The sequence below is a fragment of the Eretmochelys imbricata genome, chromosome 1, assembly GCF_965152235.1.
Source record: "Eretmochelys imbricata isolate rEreImb1 chromosome 1, rEreImb1.hap1, whole genome shotgun sequence".
Lineage (NCBI taxonomy): Eukaryota > Metazoa > Chordata > Testudines > Cheloniidae > Eretmochelys > Eretmochelys imbricata.
Window position 1 is genome coordinate 340,496,588 of NC_135572.1, and position 17,821 is coordinate 340,514,408.

The 17,821-nt window shown below is 40.9% G+C and overlaps 1 protein-coding gene across 1 annotated transcript in view; it reads right to left on the reverse strand.

Annotated features, from left to right (window-relative positions):
- Window positions 1-17,821, reverse strand: part of PCLO (piccolo presynaptic cytomatrix protein) — a 535,987-nt gene that overhangs the window by 101,352 nt on the left and 416,814 nt on the right. The window contains exons 13-15 of the mRNA XM_077807877.1: window positions 8,515-8,623; window positions 7,807-7,874; window positions 6,831-7,042 (exon numbers count right to left, since the gene is read on the reverse strand). Of these exons, the coding sequence (XP_077664003.1) occupies window positions 6,831-7,042; window positions 7,807-7,874; window positions 8,515-8,623 (389 nt within the window). The remainder of the gene's footprint in view (window positions 1-6,830; window positions 7,043-7,806; window positions 7,875-8,514; window positions 8,624-17,821) is intronic.

The window sequence follows — 17,821 nt, forward strand, 5'->3', positions numbered from 1 at the left end:
CTCTGCGCAAGAGATAGGCACAAACTGGCCCAATGTATTCTATTGAATAAATATCGTAAAATTCTGCAGGAACTGGAAATGAACCTAACCCCTATATTCAAATGTTGTAGTTAAGGGCAATCTCTAATAGGAACATAGGAATTCTTTTTTGACCCTGGCTTCTACACAGTGTTTGGAGGAATACCCCACCCTCTCCTGCCACATTAATGTCACATGAATAAGTGCCATGGGGAAACACATGTTCCTGCCCCCAGATGGTTGTGCGTTAGGAGAGTACTGAGAATTGGTGACCCTGGTAATTTTTCTCCTACGGCTAGTGCAGCAGCAGAGACTACTGTCACGCATCTGGTCTGTGTCTGATCCTTTTTAGAATCTTACAAAGCAATTGGACTCATTGCCCTGGAGGACAATTATAAAATTAATGCTACGTTACATAACAAATTCCTGTTATGTTTAAGTTTATTGTCTACACATTTCATCGAGTTTCTCCTTGTTATTTTATTAGGAGACTAGTTAAATAAGACTGTTAAATATGACTCTGGAGACCTGAGTTCTGGCCTCAGCTCTCTCACTGGAACACTGCATGACCTTGGGCAACTTACTTCACCTGCTTGTGCCACAGTTTCCCCATATGTAAAATGCCTCCTTTGTAAAGGGCTCTGAGATCTGGCAAGGTATTTTTTATGATAATAAATGGGCTTCTCAACTATTTTTTAATGATATACTTGTATAATATCTTCTCTTACTCGTCTTCTTTACATGCTAAACAGTCCAAGGGCCAAATTTGCTGATGACATAAGTGGGCCTAACTCCACTGATTTCTGTAGGGTTACACCTGCTTATACTGCCAGTTAAATGAATCCTAATCTTTTCTGAAGAATCTCCTTGTCTCTAGTTGCTTTCAATGCCCTGTTTGGCCTTTTTTATTTCTGCGGTGCTCTTTTTGAGATGAGGTTACCAAAAGTAAATGAAATATTCAGGCTAAGGACAAACCATCAATTTATATAAAGACATAATCATATTTTCTATATTGTTCTCTGCGTTCTTAATGCAACCTAATCTCTTACTTGATCTTTGGACTGCCAGTGCATATTAAGCTGTCTTCTTTGTTATACTGTCTATCTTGACTCCTAGATCTTTATCTTTAAATGTTGCAGCTGTTTCAGAATCCATGAGTGAGTACAAACTATTATGAAGTTTTCCTTTCAGTGTGCCTCGGCCTTGAATTTGCTTACATTGAATTTAATCCATGGCCATAGTGCCTCATTATGCAGAACTCTGCTCCGCTGTGCTGCACGGTGATGATGGAAACAAAGGGGATAGAAGATGGGTAGGAAGCAGACATGACATGAAGAAGTAGGAGAGTAATGCATACATGTCACAATCCATAGGATGGCAGAGAATGGGAGCTTATGCTCTTTGAGGCACGGTCCCCACAAAAAAAACCCAACAGTAGATTCCTAGCAGAAATGTGCGTGGGAGTTACTGACAAAGTGGGTATTCACCCACGAAAGCTTATGCTCCAATACGTCTGTTAGTCTATAAGGTGCCACAGGACTCTTTGGTGCTCCTTGTTGCACTAACTTCTCAGAGAAGTGATTAAAGGGCAATGGAAGAGCTAAAGGCATCACAGCTTCTGAGTAAGACCTAATACCTGGTAGAGATTGACCCAAGAAGCAGACTTGGAGGACTAGCTCGCTGTGTGGATACACCCGAGATACATAGGGATGAATCCATTTTTAAATGGACCATGTCATTTCTATGGCAATTTGCTCTGTCTCCTCCAGAAGGCCACAAAACCCTCCTCCCCAACCAGGAGAATTGGTAAGTTCCCATTATCCTACCTATCTGTGCTCAACAGAGGTGTGTACAGGCTTTCCTTACCAGACTCCTGGCCCAACTGTCAAAAATCTGCTTTTCTTACCAGACTCCTCCTAACATCCCCCCACATCCACTACATCTCCCATGATGCACTGCAGTGATGGGATTCCCACAATGCCCCACACAACTCAGTCAGAGGGAGGGAGGAGTGCATCATGGGAAGTGTAGTCCAGCCAAGAAGCCTAGTCCATAGGAGACAACAGGACATGAAGCACCTGAACTACAATTCCCAGGGAGCACCACAGCCCCGTGGGCAGATGCAGTTTAACAACTCCTAAAATTAGCCACTTAACCTTTGAAAAAAATATTCAAAGACACTATTGACTAAAATTTACTTCTTAATTCATAGCCTATGCATCATTTAAATCCTATTTAAGCTCTCACAACAGGGCTTAAATGGTTCATAAGAATGTAAGAACAGCCATACTGAGCAGACTAATGGTCCATCTATTCAAGTATCCTGTCTCCAACTGTGTCCAGTGCTAGATGGTTCAGAGGGAATGAGCAGAAAGAGGCAATTATTGAGAGATCCATCCCCTGTCATTCAATCCCAGCTTCTGTCAGTTCACAGGCCTTGTCCTGGCCCCAGCAAAGCAATGAATGTTACTTGTTGATAGCTCAGGGCAGATTTTCATTAGATGGTGCTTAAAAATGCTGAAGTCTGTCTACACTATAGCTGACAAGACTGGTATCATTGGTTAACTGGACTACAGATACAAGCTATTCTAGGGTGGATGCAGGCTTATTTTTCAAAACTTAGAAACTCACAAATGCTACAGCTGATTCATCACAAATATTGGGTAAAAAAGAAATCTTCTGCCAGGAAACACCATCTGATAAACTTTAGGCTGAAAGCAGGGGTTGTGTGGTTTTCCAAACTGAACTTATAATGCAAAGCTATTTACACCTTTTAACTAAGATGTCACTGGGGCTCCATAGTGTGTATCTGCAAAAACACACATACGCTATATAGAACATTGTAAATTCCTCTGTTAAGCTTTAACAACTTTACAGCCTTTTAAAATGATTCTTATTCATTCTTTATGCTCCAATTCAGCAAAACACTTAAGCACACACTTTAATTTAAATATTCAAGTAGAGTTTTTTTAAGTCAGTTGATTGAAATGTCACTCTGTGGGACTGACCACATGCTTAAAGTGAGGCACATGATTAAGTATCTTGCTGAATCAGGGCATTATTAAAGATTAATTTGGCAGAAGGAAAAGCAACTCACTGCTGTTTCAGAAAGGACTTAGAAAAGCAGCCTATTCTTCTTTAAGAGGCAAAGAAAATTGTTCCTGATGGACATTTTATAGCCAGATGCCTAGTATCCAGCATGTAATCTGAACTGCAACACGATCGTGCATCAGTTTAGAAAAGAAATAGACTTGTACAAGACATAACCTATTCATGGCTCAAAATGTTAACTCCCTTCTCTGCCTCATCATTCAATTTCTTTTGTTACATTTCTTTTTCCATAGAAGAACTGGTGCTTTGTAATGCTGTGAAACTTCCTAGGGAAGGCTGTCATTATTGTGATGGGGAGCTCTTGTAATGCCAGGCTCTGATGTTATGCTCTATCACTCTCTATGGTAATGGGACAAATTATTAAATATGATGGAATCTGCATTACAGGATATCAGAGACTCCTACATCATTTTTGAAGTACATCAAATGTGCTATACAAAAACCTTTAAGCAGAAGATTTTATCGACTACCAAAAGGAAGACCTAGACACTTTGAAACATTTAGGCCATCATGAAACTTTTACAAATGTGATGGATCAAGGTTGTATTCTGACTGCCAATGTCATAAATCAAAAGTAGAAGGGAGCTCCAAATTGAATAAGTTATAATACTGCGATCTAATAGATCTCAGTAGAGTTATGAACTTGTTGTGTAGATCAAGAAACAGAATCATAGAATCATAGAATATCAGGGTTGGAAGGGACCTCAGGATGTCATCTAATCCAACCCCCTGCTCAAAGCAGGACCAATCCTCAACTAAATCATCCCAGCCAGGGCTTTGTCAAGCCTGACCTTAAAAACTTCTAAGGAAGGAGATTCCACCACCTCCCTAGGTAACACATTCCAGTGTTTCACCACCCTCCTAGTGAAAAAGTTTTTCCTAATATCCAACCTAAATCTCCCCCACTGCAACTTGAGACCATTACTCCTTGTTCTGTCATCTGCTACAACTGAGAACAGTCTAGAGCTATCCTCTTTGGAACCCCCCTTCAGGTAGCTGAAAGCAGCTATCAAATCCCCCTCATTCTTCTCTTCCGTAGACTAAACATCCCCAGTTCCCTCAGCCTCTCCTCATAACTCATGTGTTCCAGTCCCCTAATCATTTTTGTTGCCCTCCGCTGGACTCTTTCCAATTTTTCCACATCCTTCTTGTAGTGAGGGGCCCAAAACTGGACACAGTACTCCAGATGAGGCCTCCCCAGTGTCGAATAGAGGGGAACGATCACGTCCCTCGATCTGCTGGCAATGCCCCTACTTATACATCCCAAAATGCCATTGCCTTCTTCGCAACAAGGGCACACTGTTGACTCATATCCAGCTTCTCGTCCACTGTCACCCCTAGGTCCTTTTCTGCAGAACTGCTGCCAAGCCATTTGGTCCCTAGTCTGTAGCGGTGCATGGGATTCTTCCATCCTAAGTGCAGGACTCTGCACTTGTCCTTGTTGAACCTCATCAGATTTCTTTTGGCCCAATCCTCCAATTTGTCTAGGTCCCTCTGTATCCTATCCCTACCCTCCAGCGTATCTACCTCTCCTCCCAGTTTAGTGTCATCTGCAAACTTGCTGAGGGTGCAATCCACACCATCCTCCAGATCATTTATGAAGATATTGAACAAAACCAGCCCCAGGACCGAACCTTGGGGAACTCTACTTGATACCGGCTGCCAATTAGACATGGAGCCATTGATCACTACCCGTTGAGCCCGACAATCTAGCCAGCTTTCTATCCACCTTATAGTCCAGAAGTCACGATATGTCAGTGATAGGAATGATTATTATATAGGGAATATATACTTTTGATATGATTTACAGAAAAAAGAGTTTTAAATTACTTAATCTTCTTAATTTGAATGCCAAGACCCATTTTACTTAATTTTTAAGAAGTACATTTATAAAACAATAATGCATATTGGATTGCTTTTCCTCTGTGAAACATTATGGGTTTAATATGTACCTTTCTGGCATGAAGTAGCTTGTGTTTAACCCATCTATGGGATTTCTGTCCAGTCCCCTCAGTAAAAGTTTGCCCTCCTGCTATATTTATTCCTCTTCCCTTAAGGACAATAATTTACCCCCAAACTAAAGTGGCTAACAAACAGAGGAAGACTCTTATCTAAAAGGCACACAGTTTTCTCAGGATCTGGACCAAGACTGCGGAACTCACGTAAAGGATCATCATTAAAAGCATAACCTATCTCACTGATGCAGCTTTCCCAGAGCAACTCTCTAAAAAACTCCTGATTATAGGTCTGAGCTTGTTCCTGCTGGGTCAGCAGAAGGAGAGACAGACAGATTCTTGTGTTTACCTCTCACAGAAGGTACTTAGATCCACAATTTACTTAAATTGTAAGCTCTTTGGGGAAGGGACCATCTTTTTTCTGTGTTTGTACGGCACCTAGCACAATGGGGTCCTGGCTCATGCCTGGTGTTCCTAGGTGCTACCACAGTACAAATAAATAAATAAAGAATGACAAAAATAATGGGAGACCTTATAAAATTCTATACAGAGCTCTAAATATAGATAATCAAGTAGCTAGGAAGTGCATTACTTTCACATTTGGAACTATTCTTAATGTTCAGCTTTTCACTATCCTAACAGCTTCCTTTAGAAAAGATTTGAGCACTCTTCCTTACAAATTGCACAAGGAGTGCAATCCTTCCAACGTTGATTTCTATTGCAGGCAACAAGTCTTTTGATGAAAATGTAGCAAAATCATGCATAACTTTATAGCCCTTTTTCCCCCAACTTCCCATATGAAAAATATTGCTAATGCCTTTTGAATGTGTGTTTGGTATCTCAGGCATAAAGCAGTTCAGCTGAGAAATGAACAATATTTGTCAAAGAAGATCTGAGGGTACAGTTAATAACTAACTCATACTGTTGTTTAGTGAGAAAGGCAGAGCTTGATAACGTTGTTGTTAACTCTCTTCCTGGTACTCAAAGCAATTATTATCAGTACTGCAACTATGATTATTTATCCTTTATAACACTTCAGTATTTGGCTCAGCACTGTGCACGTCATAGATAGTCTCCCCCTGTGTTTTTCTGGGTGAGGTCCTGGCCACAATGAATATGTCTACACTGCAGTTAGATACCTGTTGCTGGCCCCTGCCAGATGACTCAGGCTTGCAGGGCTCAGGCCAAGGGGCAGTTCACCTGCAGTGTAGACATTCAGGCTTGGGCTGCACCTCACCCATCTTGCAGGGTCTTCGAACCTGGGCCCCAGCCCAAGCCTGAACATCTACACTGAAGTTAAACAGCCTTTAGACCAGCCACGGGTTTTTAATTGCAGTGTACACCAGATGAGGTCAATGGAGTTCTGGCTTCACTAAAGCTGGTATTTCACCACAGAGTAGACAGGATGCACATGAAAGACCAGAGAAAGGATGAGCAGGACAATCTTTTTGCTAAAGCACTCAAACTGGACTAAAGATATCTTGGTTCAATTCCTGGCTGTCACACACTTCCTCTGTGATCTTGGGTAAGTCACATATCTTTGTACCTCAGTTCCCCACCTATAAAATAGGAACAATAATATTCTTCTCTGTCAGGAGGGTGTGGTGAGGGTAAATTAATTTACATGTGTGAGTCACTCTGTTGCTACAGTGGAGAGGTCATGTAGGTAGATAATTACTCACTTCTTGTGACCACGTTTTACTCACTGGACAACTGAGAAGCGTATCAAAAGTGGAAGCATCTTACCTTGCTGCTGTGTCGTTTTTTGCTCACTGAGGGTGAACCAGGCTGGCCGGGACTGGGAACAGCACTGGAGGAGGCAGAGGGAGTGCCAGAATGGACATGAGATCCCTTCTCCACTGCTGAGGAAGCAACCAAAGGGGACTGCTGTAGGGAAACCTTTTGGAGCTCCGCAGCCAGCTGCTTAGGATCGACCCCTGGGGACTTCGCCTTGTCTACTGGATTGAGGTAAAAGAGCTTTACATTGATAATTGCTAAACCATTCAGTCCTCCGGCTATTCCAGCAGTGGGTCAACACACTAAATAAATAAACAACGTTGTCAGATTGCCTGCTTTTATTTCCACTAATTGAAGATCTGACTCCACATTTCAGTGCAAAAAGAACTTGAAAACAACAGGTCCCCTTCTCCACCCACTCAACACCAAGTCATCAAACCCCAGCTATCACATAAACCGTTTAGGAGAAATCTTCCTTAGCCAGCAAGGGAAGTTTGCCTTTATTACAGTAAGATTAGAGATGATTGGCCAGATCCTCAGCTGATAATTAGCCAGAGCCTCAGCTGCTGATTTACACCAGCTGAAGACCTGGCCCCATGCCTATAGCTTCTAGAACTCTTCCAGTTTTGTTAAGAACCCGTACTTTGGTATGACAACAGTTCATCCAAAATCTTTTGTTTAAATAACTGAGTAATAAAGTCAAGTCACTGCTGAGCAAATTCATGCAAAAAGAAAAGGACTAAGAAAGGATCTGAGCACGAAAGAGACTCTGAAGTCTGGAATGGAAGACTTCATAAGCTAATCAGAGCAGAGAACATTTATTTTTAAGAAATTTAGGAAATAAAGTCACATACCAGACATTTCATGAGTTTCTGCTATGTGCTTAAAATGCAAACAAAACTTTGTCTATACCATTCACAATTTTCAGCTGTGGTGCTTATGGCCATCCAGTACATACATTTGAAAGCAATCTGCTTTCACCTACCAGCCTTTACTGGGTCATGCAGTTCCAAATGCTGGGGATTCTCAGAATCTGAGAGCATGTTGAGGTCCCTAAAGAAAGCAATGAGAAGCCTGAGACAAAAGAAACTCTTTCCTTATACCCTCATTATTTTATTAAGTCGATAAATGAGACGTGATTAATGACAGAAAGCAGCTCCCAAGCATGGCCCCTTCTTAGCTGATACAGATTTGCAATGCTGTTAAAGTCAAATGTGCTGAGAAAAATTATTCTTTTAAGGTGAAATCTTTAATGGATTGAATGTAAGATTATATTGAAATACATACATGTCTCATGGTGTTTAGATGAGTTACAGCTTCCATCCTAATATAACATGTTTCAACAGAAGTCATGGGAGGACTAAATTCTTATCTGCTTACACTGGCCAACCCCACTGAATTCAATGGGATTGTACCTGTGCAATGAGAGGAGAATTTGTCCTAGAGAGGGAGACATCATTCTGGATAAAAACATAATTAGCTAAAATCTCTTTTAACTCATCCCTTTGTTGTATTTTTAATTATTTATTATGGAACAAATAAACCTCCAAAAGTCACATTGAACCCTTTTCCTAGTTATTTATAAATGTACAAATCCTCAAGGCTAGCAAAGGTTCCACCTTAACAATTGTAAATCAAAAAAAGCAATGAAAAGCCAAAAAAAATGGAAACAGAAAGATGGGGAAAAACTCACAGTCTTACACATATTTCTGCTTCCCCACTTTGTTGACTAATGATACTCTGGACTTCTTCATAAGTTCTTGCAGTCAAGGGGATGCCATTCCATTCCAACACCTGCATTCCTAGGACAGCAGAATAGCAAAGAGTGAAATACTGTTGCTATGTGACCCAGCCGTTAACTTAAAGTGCATGATTTGATGTGACATTCAGAAAATCTGTTGTACATGGTCTTTGGTACATTACATTACCAAACAACTTTCACTGCACACTGATAAGATTAATGAATGTTATGATGCCATCAGCTTACCTATATGACTCAGTTGGCAGCTGAACACCCTTCTGGCTGTTCATGCACACTGCATAAAATGCTTTGTCTGGGTTGCATGATAGTGAAAGATTTTTAGAACATCAAAATACAGGCACACTGGCCAATGTATTAAAGAAATCACCATTCTATGAATCAGACATTTCCTAGCGAACTAATATCTGTGAATTAGGCTAAGCTGACATTCCCAGCTTGCTGGCAAACAGCTGCTGAGTGTCTGTGGTAAGAAATGCAACAGCAATGGCCTAACTTTGTGGGAGAGATGTGTAAATGCTGGGCCATTGTTTGTATTCTGACATTAAAAAATAAAATAAGAGAGGACCATATCAATGAAGTTAGGCCAATTTACACCAAGTGAAGACATTTCAAAATGTCTGAAATCAGCCTTGATAAATTGTCTTGGAAATGTACAAGCTCAGGCATGGATTCTGCTTACCCACCTTTCACCAGGAGGAGGGTGATGATGCGTGTGCATTGGGTGAAGATAAGTAACTCACTATCGGGGTGGAGGAAATCTGAGTCTGGGGTGAACAGAATTGCATAGGGCTGTCCTAAATGTATGTATTATTATATGTGTCTGTTCTAATTGTCCTAAGGCCTGATCCTGCAAAGACTTACTATAGAACGTAATGCCATGAGCTGGCCCATTCAATTTACAGTAGTAAGCACTATGCAGGATTAAGCCCCCCCAGTTAATTATTTGGAGACCATAACCTAATCAGATGAGAAATCTTATTTGGTTACAATGAGCTCTTTCAGGTCAGAATGTTTACACTGAACATACCATTGAGTTAAACAGGGGAGCTCAGAGCACAGAGCAGTAGCCAGCTCACCAATTAGGGCCAGATTATGAACTCCGCATTTACACTGATGAGCAGTCACTCACATGAGTAACTCCAATTAGGTCAACTTCTCACCAGTGTACGGGTTTCAAAATCCAGCCCTTGAACTATGGAAGGGAAAGGTTCTTAACAGATCAAGTTCCAGAATACTTAATGTCACACGTAAAATCAATAAGTTAAAATCTTAAAACCACATCATTTTCACAGCAAGAAAACCACAATTGTTTGGCTTGTTGCCACTTACACAGATAAAATTGAGTCATCACATGGGTCTTATGTTATTTTGAGAATCCTGTGCTGTTGTATACAACAAATGGGAAAAATAATAAAGTAAAACACAGCGACAAACTCGTAAACAAAGGAAAAGATTAAGTAAAATATAATGTTAATTGCTTTTGGAGGAGAAGGAATGAATTTATACAGTGCTGAAAGAGTGAGAAAAGATATAGGCTATCATACTACATTGTGCCACATTTCCCCAGGATACTGCTAGAATATGAAATACCATATTTCTTCATGCATGCATTTGTCAGCAAGAATTTTTAGTGTAATTTAGTGTCACAGCATTGAAAATACAAACAATGTGAGGAATGAATATGAAGTGATGCTCAGAAGGGAGTGAAGCACATTTTGTAATAGATTTACCAAAATAGATTCACCTTTCTTTAAAATTAAACCCCCTTTCATTTACAAATCATTGTTCAAGAGGACGATCTAGCTTTTGAAGAATCGCAAATAATTGTTTTGCTGTTTAGGATGTAGATTTGTAGAGTCTGATTCTAATCTCACTTACCCTGAAGTATATCAGGAGTAATTCTGATTGGAGTGATTGAAGCAACTGCTGATTTACTGCAGTGTAAGTGCACAGTAGCAAACACAGTGGTTTATTGGGGTTTCTGGAGGGGTAGGGGCTAGAGTTATTTCCATTTACATGCCAACCTCTGGCTATATGCCATTTTGCAAAGGAAGAACACAGAGGAAAATTGGGTGCCCTGCTGTGATAGTACATTGATTAATTAAATACAGTACAAAGAGCTAAAACCAGCACTTCCATACAGCAGCAAAGAGATAAAAGGGAAGAGGAAGGTGTTGGATGGTTGGGAAGATGGGTGGCATCCTGTTATGATGCATGACATTTTACTAACAAATGACATCTGCCTTGCATGCTGGAGAAAACACCATGTATCTGGTTCAGCACCAAGTGCTACTCACCAGAAAATGAGACAGCAAGTTGCTTCAGCTTAGAGGATCAGCAAGAGGATCACCTGCAGCCTAACACGATCAATTCTACCTTATTATGGCAGATGTATCCTGTGCTGGGCATGTGTCTGTCGGTATATCAGTATCCCAACTGGGCCACCTACTGCCTTTAGGTATGGCAAACCTGGTCTAATTTTAGTCAATGAGAATTTCGCCATTGATTTTAATGAGACCAAGATATGGCACAATAACTTAGAAGAATGTTTTTTAGCTAGGAAAATGTTTATCTGACCAGTTTCTACTCTCTTAATTATTTTCTAACTATTGTCCTTTTCCCTTGAGAAACCGGTACTATCCAATATCCTTCGAGCTAATGCAGCCTCCTCAATGCAAAAAAAAAAAAGAGATTGATGAGGATTAAATGACTCCTCAGCCATAATCGGTATCCAGCCACAGTTTCTGCCCATGTCATCTTTGGTTCCCAAAACCCCTAAAAAGTGTGAACATCAAACATGGTTCACAGGCTCCGGATACAAGAAAATACATCATGCAGTAGCTTGTATTGCCAGTGTCCTCCACACTATGGCCTCGATCCAAAGCCTGCTGAAATCTTTGAGGGTCTTCAGATCAAGACATATATCTATTTTCTTAATAACCATAGGCTTCTCTCTTCAGGGCTAGGACTCCAATACTAAATTCATGCCAACAAAGACCTGGCTTTGACCACTTATTTTTAAAAAAATAACAAAACTCAGCAGACCACCTTGAAACAGCTTTGATCTAGATCTAAGCTAAACAACCTCTGCTCCTTTTATCTACAAAGGTGTTTGAAACATTAACTGCTGCCAGATATATCTTTTTTTTATTTAGATGAGGTTTTGATATCAAATGTCTAATCTGCTTCAGGTACAATCATTATGCAACAAACTTAATTATATTTTAAAATGCACAGAGAGTAGATATGAAAATATCATTTAATTCTGTGCATTTGAAACCCTCAGAAGAAAACTCAGCAAGGACTTTCCTCTCAGCAGTTCATATTTTCAGTACTATGTGAGCACAAAGTGCATCCTTTTCTTCCATTCAAAGGACAGCAGAAGAGTTCAAATCTTTGGGCCCCAGAGTGAACAGAGTGAAGCCAACCTGCTCTACAGTGTGTCTCAGATGGGCACTGGGATATATGTAACTAGCTCTTATATGTTTCAGAGTAACAGCCGTGTTAGTCTGTATTCGCAAAAAGAAAAGGAGTACTTGTGGCACCTTAGAGACTAACCAATTTATTTGAGCATGAGCTTTCGTGAGCTACAGCTCACTTCATCAGATACATACCGTGGAAACTGCAGCAGACTTTATATATACACAGAGAATATGAAACAATACCTCCTCCCACCCCACTGTCCTGCTGGTAATAGCTTATCTAAAGTAATCGTCAGGTTAGGCCATTTCCAGCACAAATCCAGGTTTTCTCACCCTCCACCCCCCCACACAAATTCACTCTCCTGCTGGTGATAGCCCATCCAAAGTGACAACTCTTTACACAATGTGCATGATAATGAAGTTAGGCCATTTCCTGCACAAATTTTTTGTGCAGGAAATGGCCTAACTTCATTATCATGCACATTGTGTAAAGAGTTGTCACTTTGGATGGGCTATCACCAGCAGGAGAGTGAATTTGTGTGGGGGGGTGGAGGGTGAGAAAACCTGGATTTGTGCTGGAAATGGCCTAACCTGACGATTACTTTAGATAAGCTATTACCAGCAGGACAGTGGGGTGGGAGGAGGTATTGTTTCATATTCTCTGTGTATATATAAAGTCTGCTGCAGTTTCCACGGTATGTATCTGATGAAGTGAGCTGTAGCTCACGAAAGCTCATGCTCAAATAAATTGGTTAGTCTCTAAGGTGCCACAAGTACTCCTTTTCTTTTAGCTCTTATATAGCACTTTTCATCCATAGATCTCAAAGCACTTTTCAAAGGAGGTCAGCACTATCATCCCCATTACATAGATGGGAAAACTGAGGCACAGAAAGGTGAAGTGACTTGCCCAAGTTCACCCAGCAGTCCAGCAACAGAGATTTCATAGATTCATAAATTCTAAGATCAGAAGGGACCATTATGATAATCTAACCTGACCTCCTGTATAACACAAGACATACAGCATCCCCAAAATAATTCCTAGAGCAGATATTTAGAAAAACATCCAATCTTGATTTTAAAATAGTCAGGAATGGAGAATCCAGCAAAACCCTTGGTAAATTGTTCCAGTGGTTAATTGCTCTCACTGTTAAAAATGTACATCTTATTTCCAGTCTGAATTTGTCCAGCTCAACTTCAAGACATGTTACATGTTTCTGTGCTAGACTGAAGTGTCCATTATTACATATTTGTTTCCCACATAGGTACTTATAAACGGTCATCAAAGACACCCCTTAACCTTCTCTTTGTTAAGATAAATAAATTGAGCTCCATGAGTCTATCGCAGGAAGGAATATTTTCTAATCCTTTAATCATTCCCGTGGCTCTTCTATGAACCCTCTCCAATTTATCAACATCCTTCTTGAATTGTGGGCACCAGAACTGGGCACAGTATTCCAGCAGATTCACATCAGTGAAAAAAATACAGAGGTGAAATAACCTCTCTACTCCTATGCAACAAGATTCCCCTGTTTATGCATCCCAGGATCACATTAGCTCTTTTGGCCAGAGAGTCACATTGGGAGCTCATGTTTCACTGATTATTCACCACAACCCCCAAGTCTTTTTCAGAGCCACTGCTTCCAAGGATAGAGTCCCTATCCTGTAAGTACAGCCTACATTCTTTGTTCCCAGATATATGCATTTACTTTTAGACATATTAAAATGCCTATTGTTTGCTTGTGCCCAGTTTACCAATCGATCCAGATCACTCTGAATCAGTGACCTTTCCTCTTCATTATTTACCACTTCTCCAATTTTTGTATCCTCTGCAAACCTTTATCAGTGAAGATCTAATGTTTTTCTACATTGACAAAAATGTTAAATAGCATGGGGTCAAAAACAGAACTCTGTGGTACACCAATAAAAATGGACTTGCCCAATGATGATTCCCTATTTACAGTTACACTTTGAGACCTATCAGTTATCCAGTTGTTAATCCATTTAATGTGTGCTATATTAATTTAATTTTGTTCTAGTTTTTTAAACAAAATGTTGTGCAGTACCAAGTCAAATACCTTACAAAAGTCTAAGTATAATGGTCCCAGTGGGTCTATCCATTAGGCTGTGCTACCACCATACACCTTACCTCCATCACTAAATTGTGACTTTGCCACAAACCCTAAGCAAGGGGCAATGTGTAGTGGTGCAGCCCAAGGAGCAGACGAGGAACCAGATCGTAATACTCAGTGCCATAATGTGTGTCCTGATTTCCTCATCCTTCGAGGGGAGGTAATCTGTGCCAGCCTGATATCTAGTGAAGATATCCCTGGCATGCTGACTCAGCTGTGCTGGCCAGTGCATTGGCCTAACTCACCTCTGCCACCATACACCTCTGGTATGCTGAGGCATAAGGAACCCCTATGGATCTACACACCACATCACACCGGGGTGCATATCCCCTACACCTCTGCCATCACCCCTTGAGATTTACTATAAAGACTGAGCAGCTCTAAGTCATGGCCAGAGTTTCAGGATAGCTGTACTGATGGAGGTTGAACTAACAAATACCATGGTCATCCAGGCCATACCTCCTTCCCTGCTAGCATCACTCACTTTTTGACTGGCGTTGGTGGATCCTCCACTGGTGAGGAGATTACACTTTCTTTTCCATCACCACAACTTCCCCATCTGGCAAAGGCTCCAATACAGTGCCTGTGCAGACACTAGACTGAATCCTAGCTCCAAATATGGGGCGATGGTGTAACCAATCCTGCTTGGGTTTTCAGCAGAAGTGGAACATGGGATCTTTTAGCACTAAGAACATGATCTGCTACTTCTTGAGCAAAATGACTAAGTCCCCTAATCATCAGCTATTGAAAACTCATAAGCCTTGTACACAGACCAGACATCGGGAGAAAGGACCCATGTTGTAACAGAATGGAGTACACTGGCACTGCCAGCCTATTCAATCATGTGCCATCTCCTACAAGCCAATATTTTCTCTGCTTTAACACTGCCAAAAAGGTCAAAGCGTGACTCACCACTGATGTGCAATGTGTATATGTGGACAGACACTAATTGGAAATGGTTCCATTTGTTATACATTTCTTTTGAATTAATCCACAAAAATGTTGTAAAACTATGTGTACTGTAACATATGAAATTTCCTATTCTGGACTGTGTTGATATTTTATAGCTCTACCATAGCTCTAGCTCTCGAGAGCCTGGAGCAAGGCTACCATAAAAGTGTCTGAATAGTAATGCAATATTCTTCAAGAGCTTGGAGGTGCAATTCTATGAATCATTTAAATTGATCTATTTTGACACGAATATGTACTTGTGACTGATTCATTTGAGCTCATCTGTGTGTATGCCCTCAACTTGCTTTCTAGTGCTTCTAGAAGTAAGAGGAGAAATATTTGCACTGATAAAAAAAATGCAAATCTTCTAGCGGTTGAGTTTTCCAAAGCTATCTAAAATTAGCCAGTACTGTTTTTAATGGAACTTGGGTGTCTAAATCCCTTAGCCAGCTTTGAAAATATCTGTCTAGCTTTTTGTCCTCCAGTCACCTTAAAAACATAGCGTTAACCGAACATTTATTGTGTCCCGAATCATGACACACACACAATGGACTAAAATTTAACAGAAAATTTCTAATTAGCCCAACAGGCTTAAAATGGCTAACTATAAATTCAGACTCATATTCTTCAATAAAGGAATCATCTGTAACTGTGGTTATAGCTAACTGTGAGTAGACATCCCAATGAATAACCCTTAGCATGTCAACAACTAACAAAATGTGTAAAATAAAATTGCAATGCTGGTCTGAAAGTCATTATGAAATCCTACATAATGAGCTGCAATACCATAGGCAGACTGGAGTTATAGGAAAGAATGATCACACATAAAGCCACTGAGCCCAACAACGCTTCCTCAGCTCTCGTCCCCTAATACCCCTACTCTACTTGCACTACATTGATGACATCTTCATCATCTGGACCCATGGAAAAGAAGCCCTTGAGGAATTCCACCATGATTTCAACAATTTCCATCCCACCATCAACCTCAGCCTGGACCAGTCCACACAAGAGATCCACTTCCTGGACATTACAGTACTAATAAGCGATGATCACATAAACACCACCCTATACCGGAAACCTACTAACCACTATACTTACCTACATGCCTCCAGCTTTCATCCAGACCACACTACATGATCCATTGTCTACAGCCAAGCTCTAAGATACAACCACATTTGCTCCAACCCCTCAGACAGAGACAAACACCTACAAGATCTCTATCAAGCATTCTTACAACTACAGTACCCACCTGCTGAAGTGAAGAAACAGATTGACAGAGCCAGAAGAGTACCCAGAAGTCACCTACTACGGGACGGCCCAACAAAGAAAGTAACAGAACGCCACTAGCCATCACCTTCAGCCCCCAACTAAAACCTCTCCAGCACATCACCAAGGATCTACAACCTATCCTGAAGGATGATCCCTCACTCTCACAGACCTTGGGAGACAGGCCAGTACTTGCTTACAGACAGCCCCCCAACCTGAAGCAAATACTCACCAGCAACCACACACCACACAACAAAAACACTAACCCATGAACCTATCCTTGCAACAAAGCTCGTTGCCAACTCTGTCCACATATCCATTCAAGAGACACCGTCAGAGGACCTAATCACATCAGCCACACCATAAGAGGCTCATTCACCTGCACATCTACCAATGTGATATATGCCATCACGTGCCAGCAATGCCCCTCTGCCATGTACATTGGCCAAACCGGACATTCTCTACGCAAAAGAATAAATGGACACAAATCAGACATCAAGAATTATAACATTCAAAAACTAGTCAGAGAACACTTCAACCTTCCTGGACACTCAATTACAGACCTAAAAGTCACGATTATTCAACAAAAATACTTCAAAAACAGACTCCAACGAGAAACAGCAGAACTGGAATTAATCTGCAAACTAGACACAATTAAATTAAGCTTGAATAAAGACTGGGAGTGGATGAGTCACTACACTAACTAAAAACTATTTCTCCATGCTAATTTTCCCCCTACTGTTACTCACACCTTCTTGTCAACTGTTTGAAATGGGCCATCCTGATTATCACTACAAAAGTTTTTTTTCCTCCTGCTGATAATAGCCAACCTTAATCGACTGGTCTCATTAAGAGTTGGTATGGCAACCCCCGTTTATTCATGTTCTCTGAATATATATATATATATATCTTCCTTCTGTATTTTCCACTGCATGCATCTGATGAAGTGGGTTTTGGCCCTCGAAATCTTATGCTCAAAGAAATTTGTTAGTCTCTAAGGTGCCACAAGTACTCCTCATTCTTTCTGCTGATACAGACTAACACGGCTACCACTCTGAAACCTGTCATTTTTAAACAGTGATTTTAGGGCTTGATCCTGCAGAATGCTGAACGTTTTGGCCTTGATACAGCAAAGCACTTAAACACATGCTTAAATGTTTTTCTGGGCGGCGTCAGAGTGCTTGACAACTTGCACAATCAAAGAATTATTGAGCTGTGGGGTATAGCTGCACCACCTACTCAGTCTGACTTCGGGCTGCCTCAGTTTCTTGGTCAATTGCCTTCCCACATTCACCATCATCTGAGAGCCGCTGGCCTGTCTGGTCAGGCCAGGGAGGACTCACTGCCACACCCAAGTCTCTTTCAGGGCATTTTTATTCTTCAAAATCAAAACAAAAAGTACTTCCTCTGTCCAGCATCAGCTGCACTTCCTGGAGGCTTTCTGCCTTTGCCTCTCTCAGTGCTGAAAGG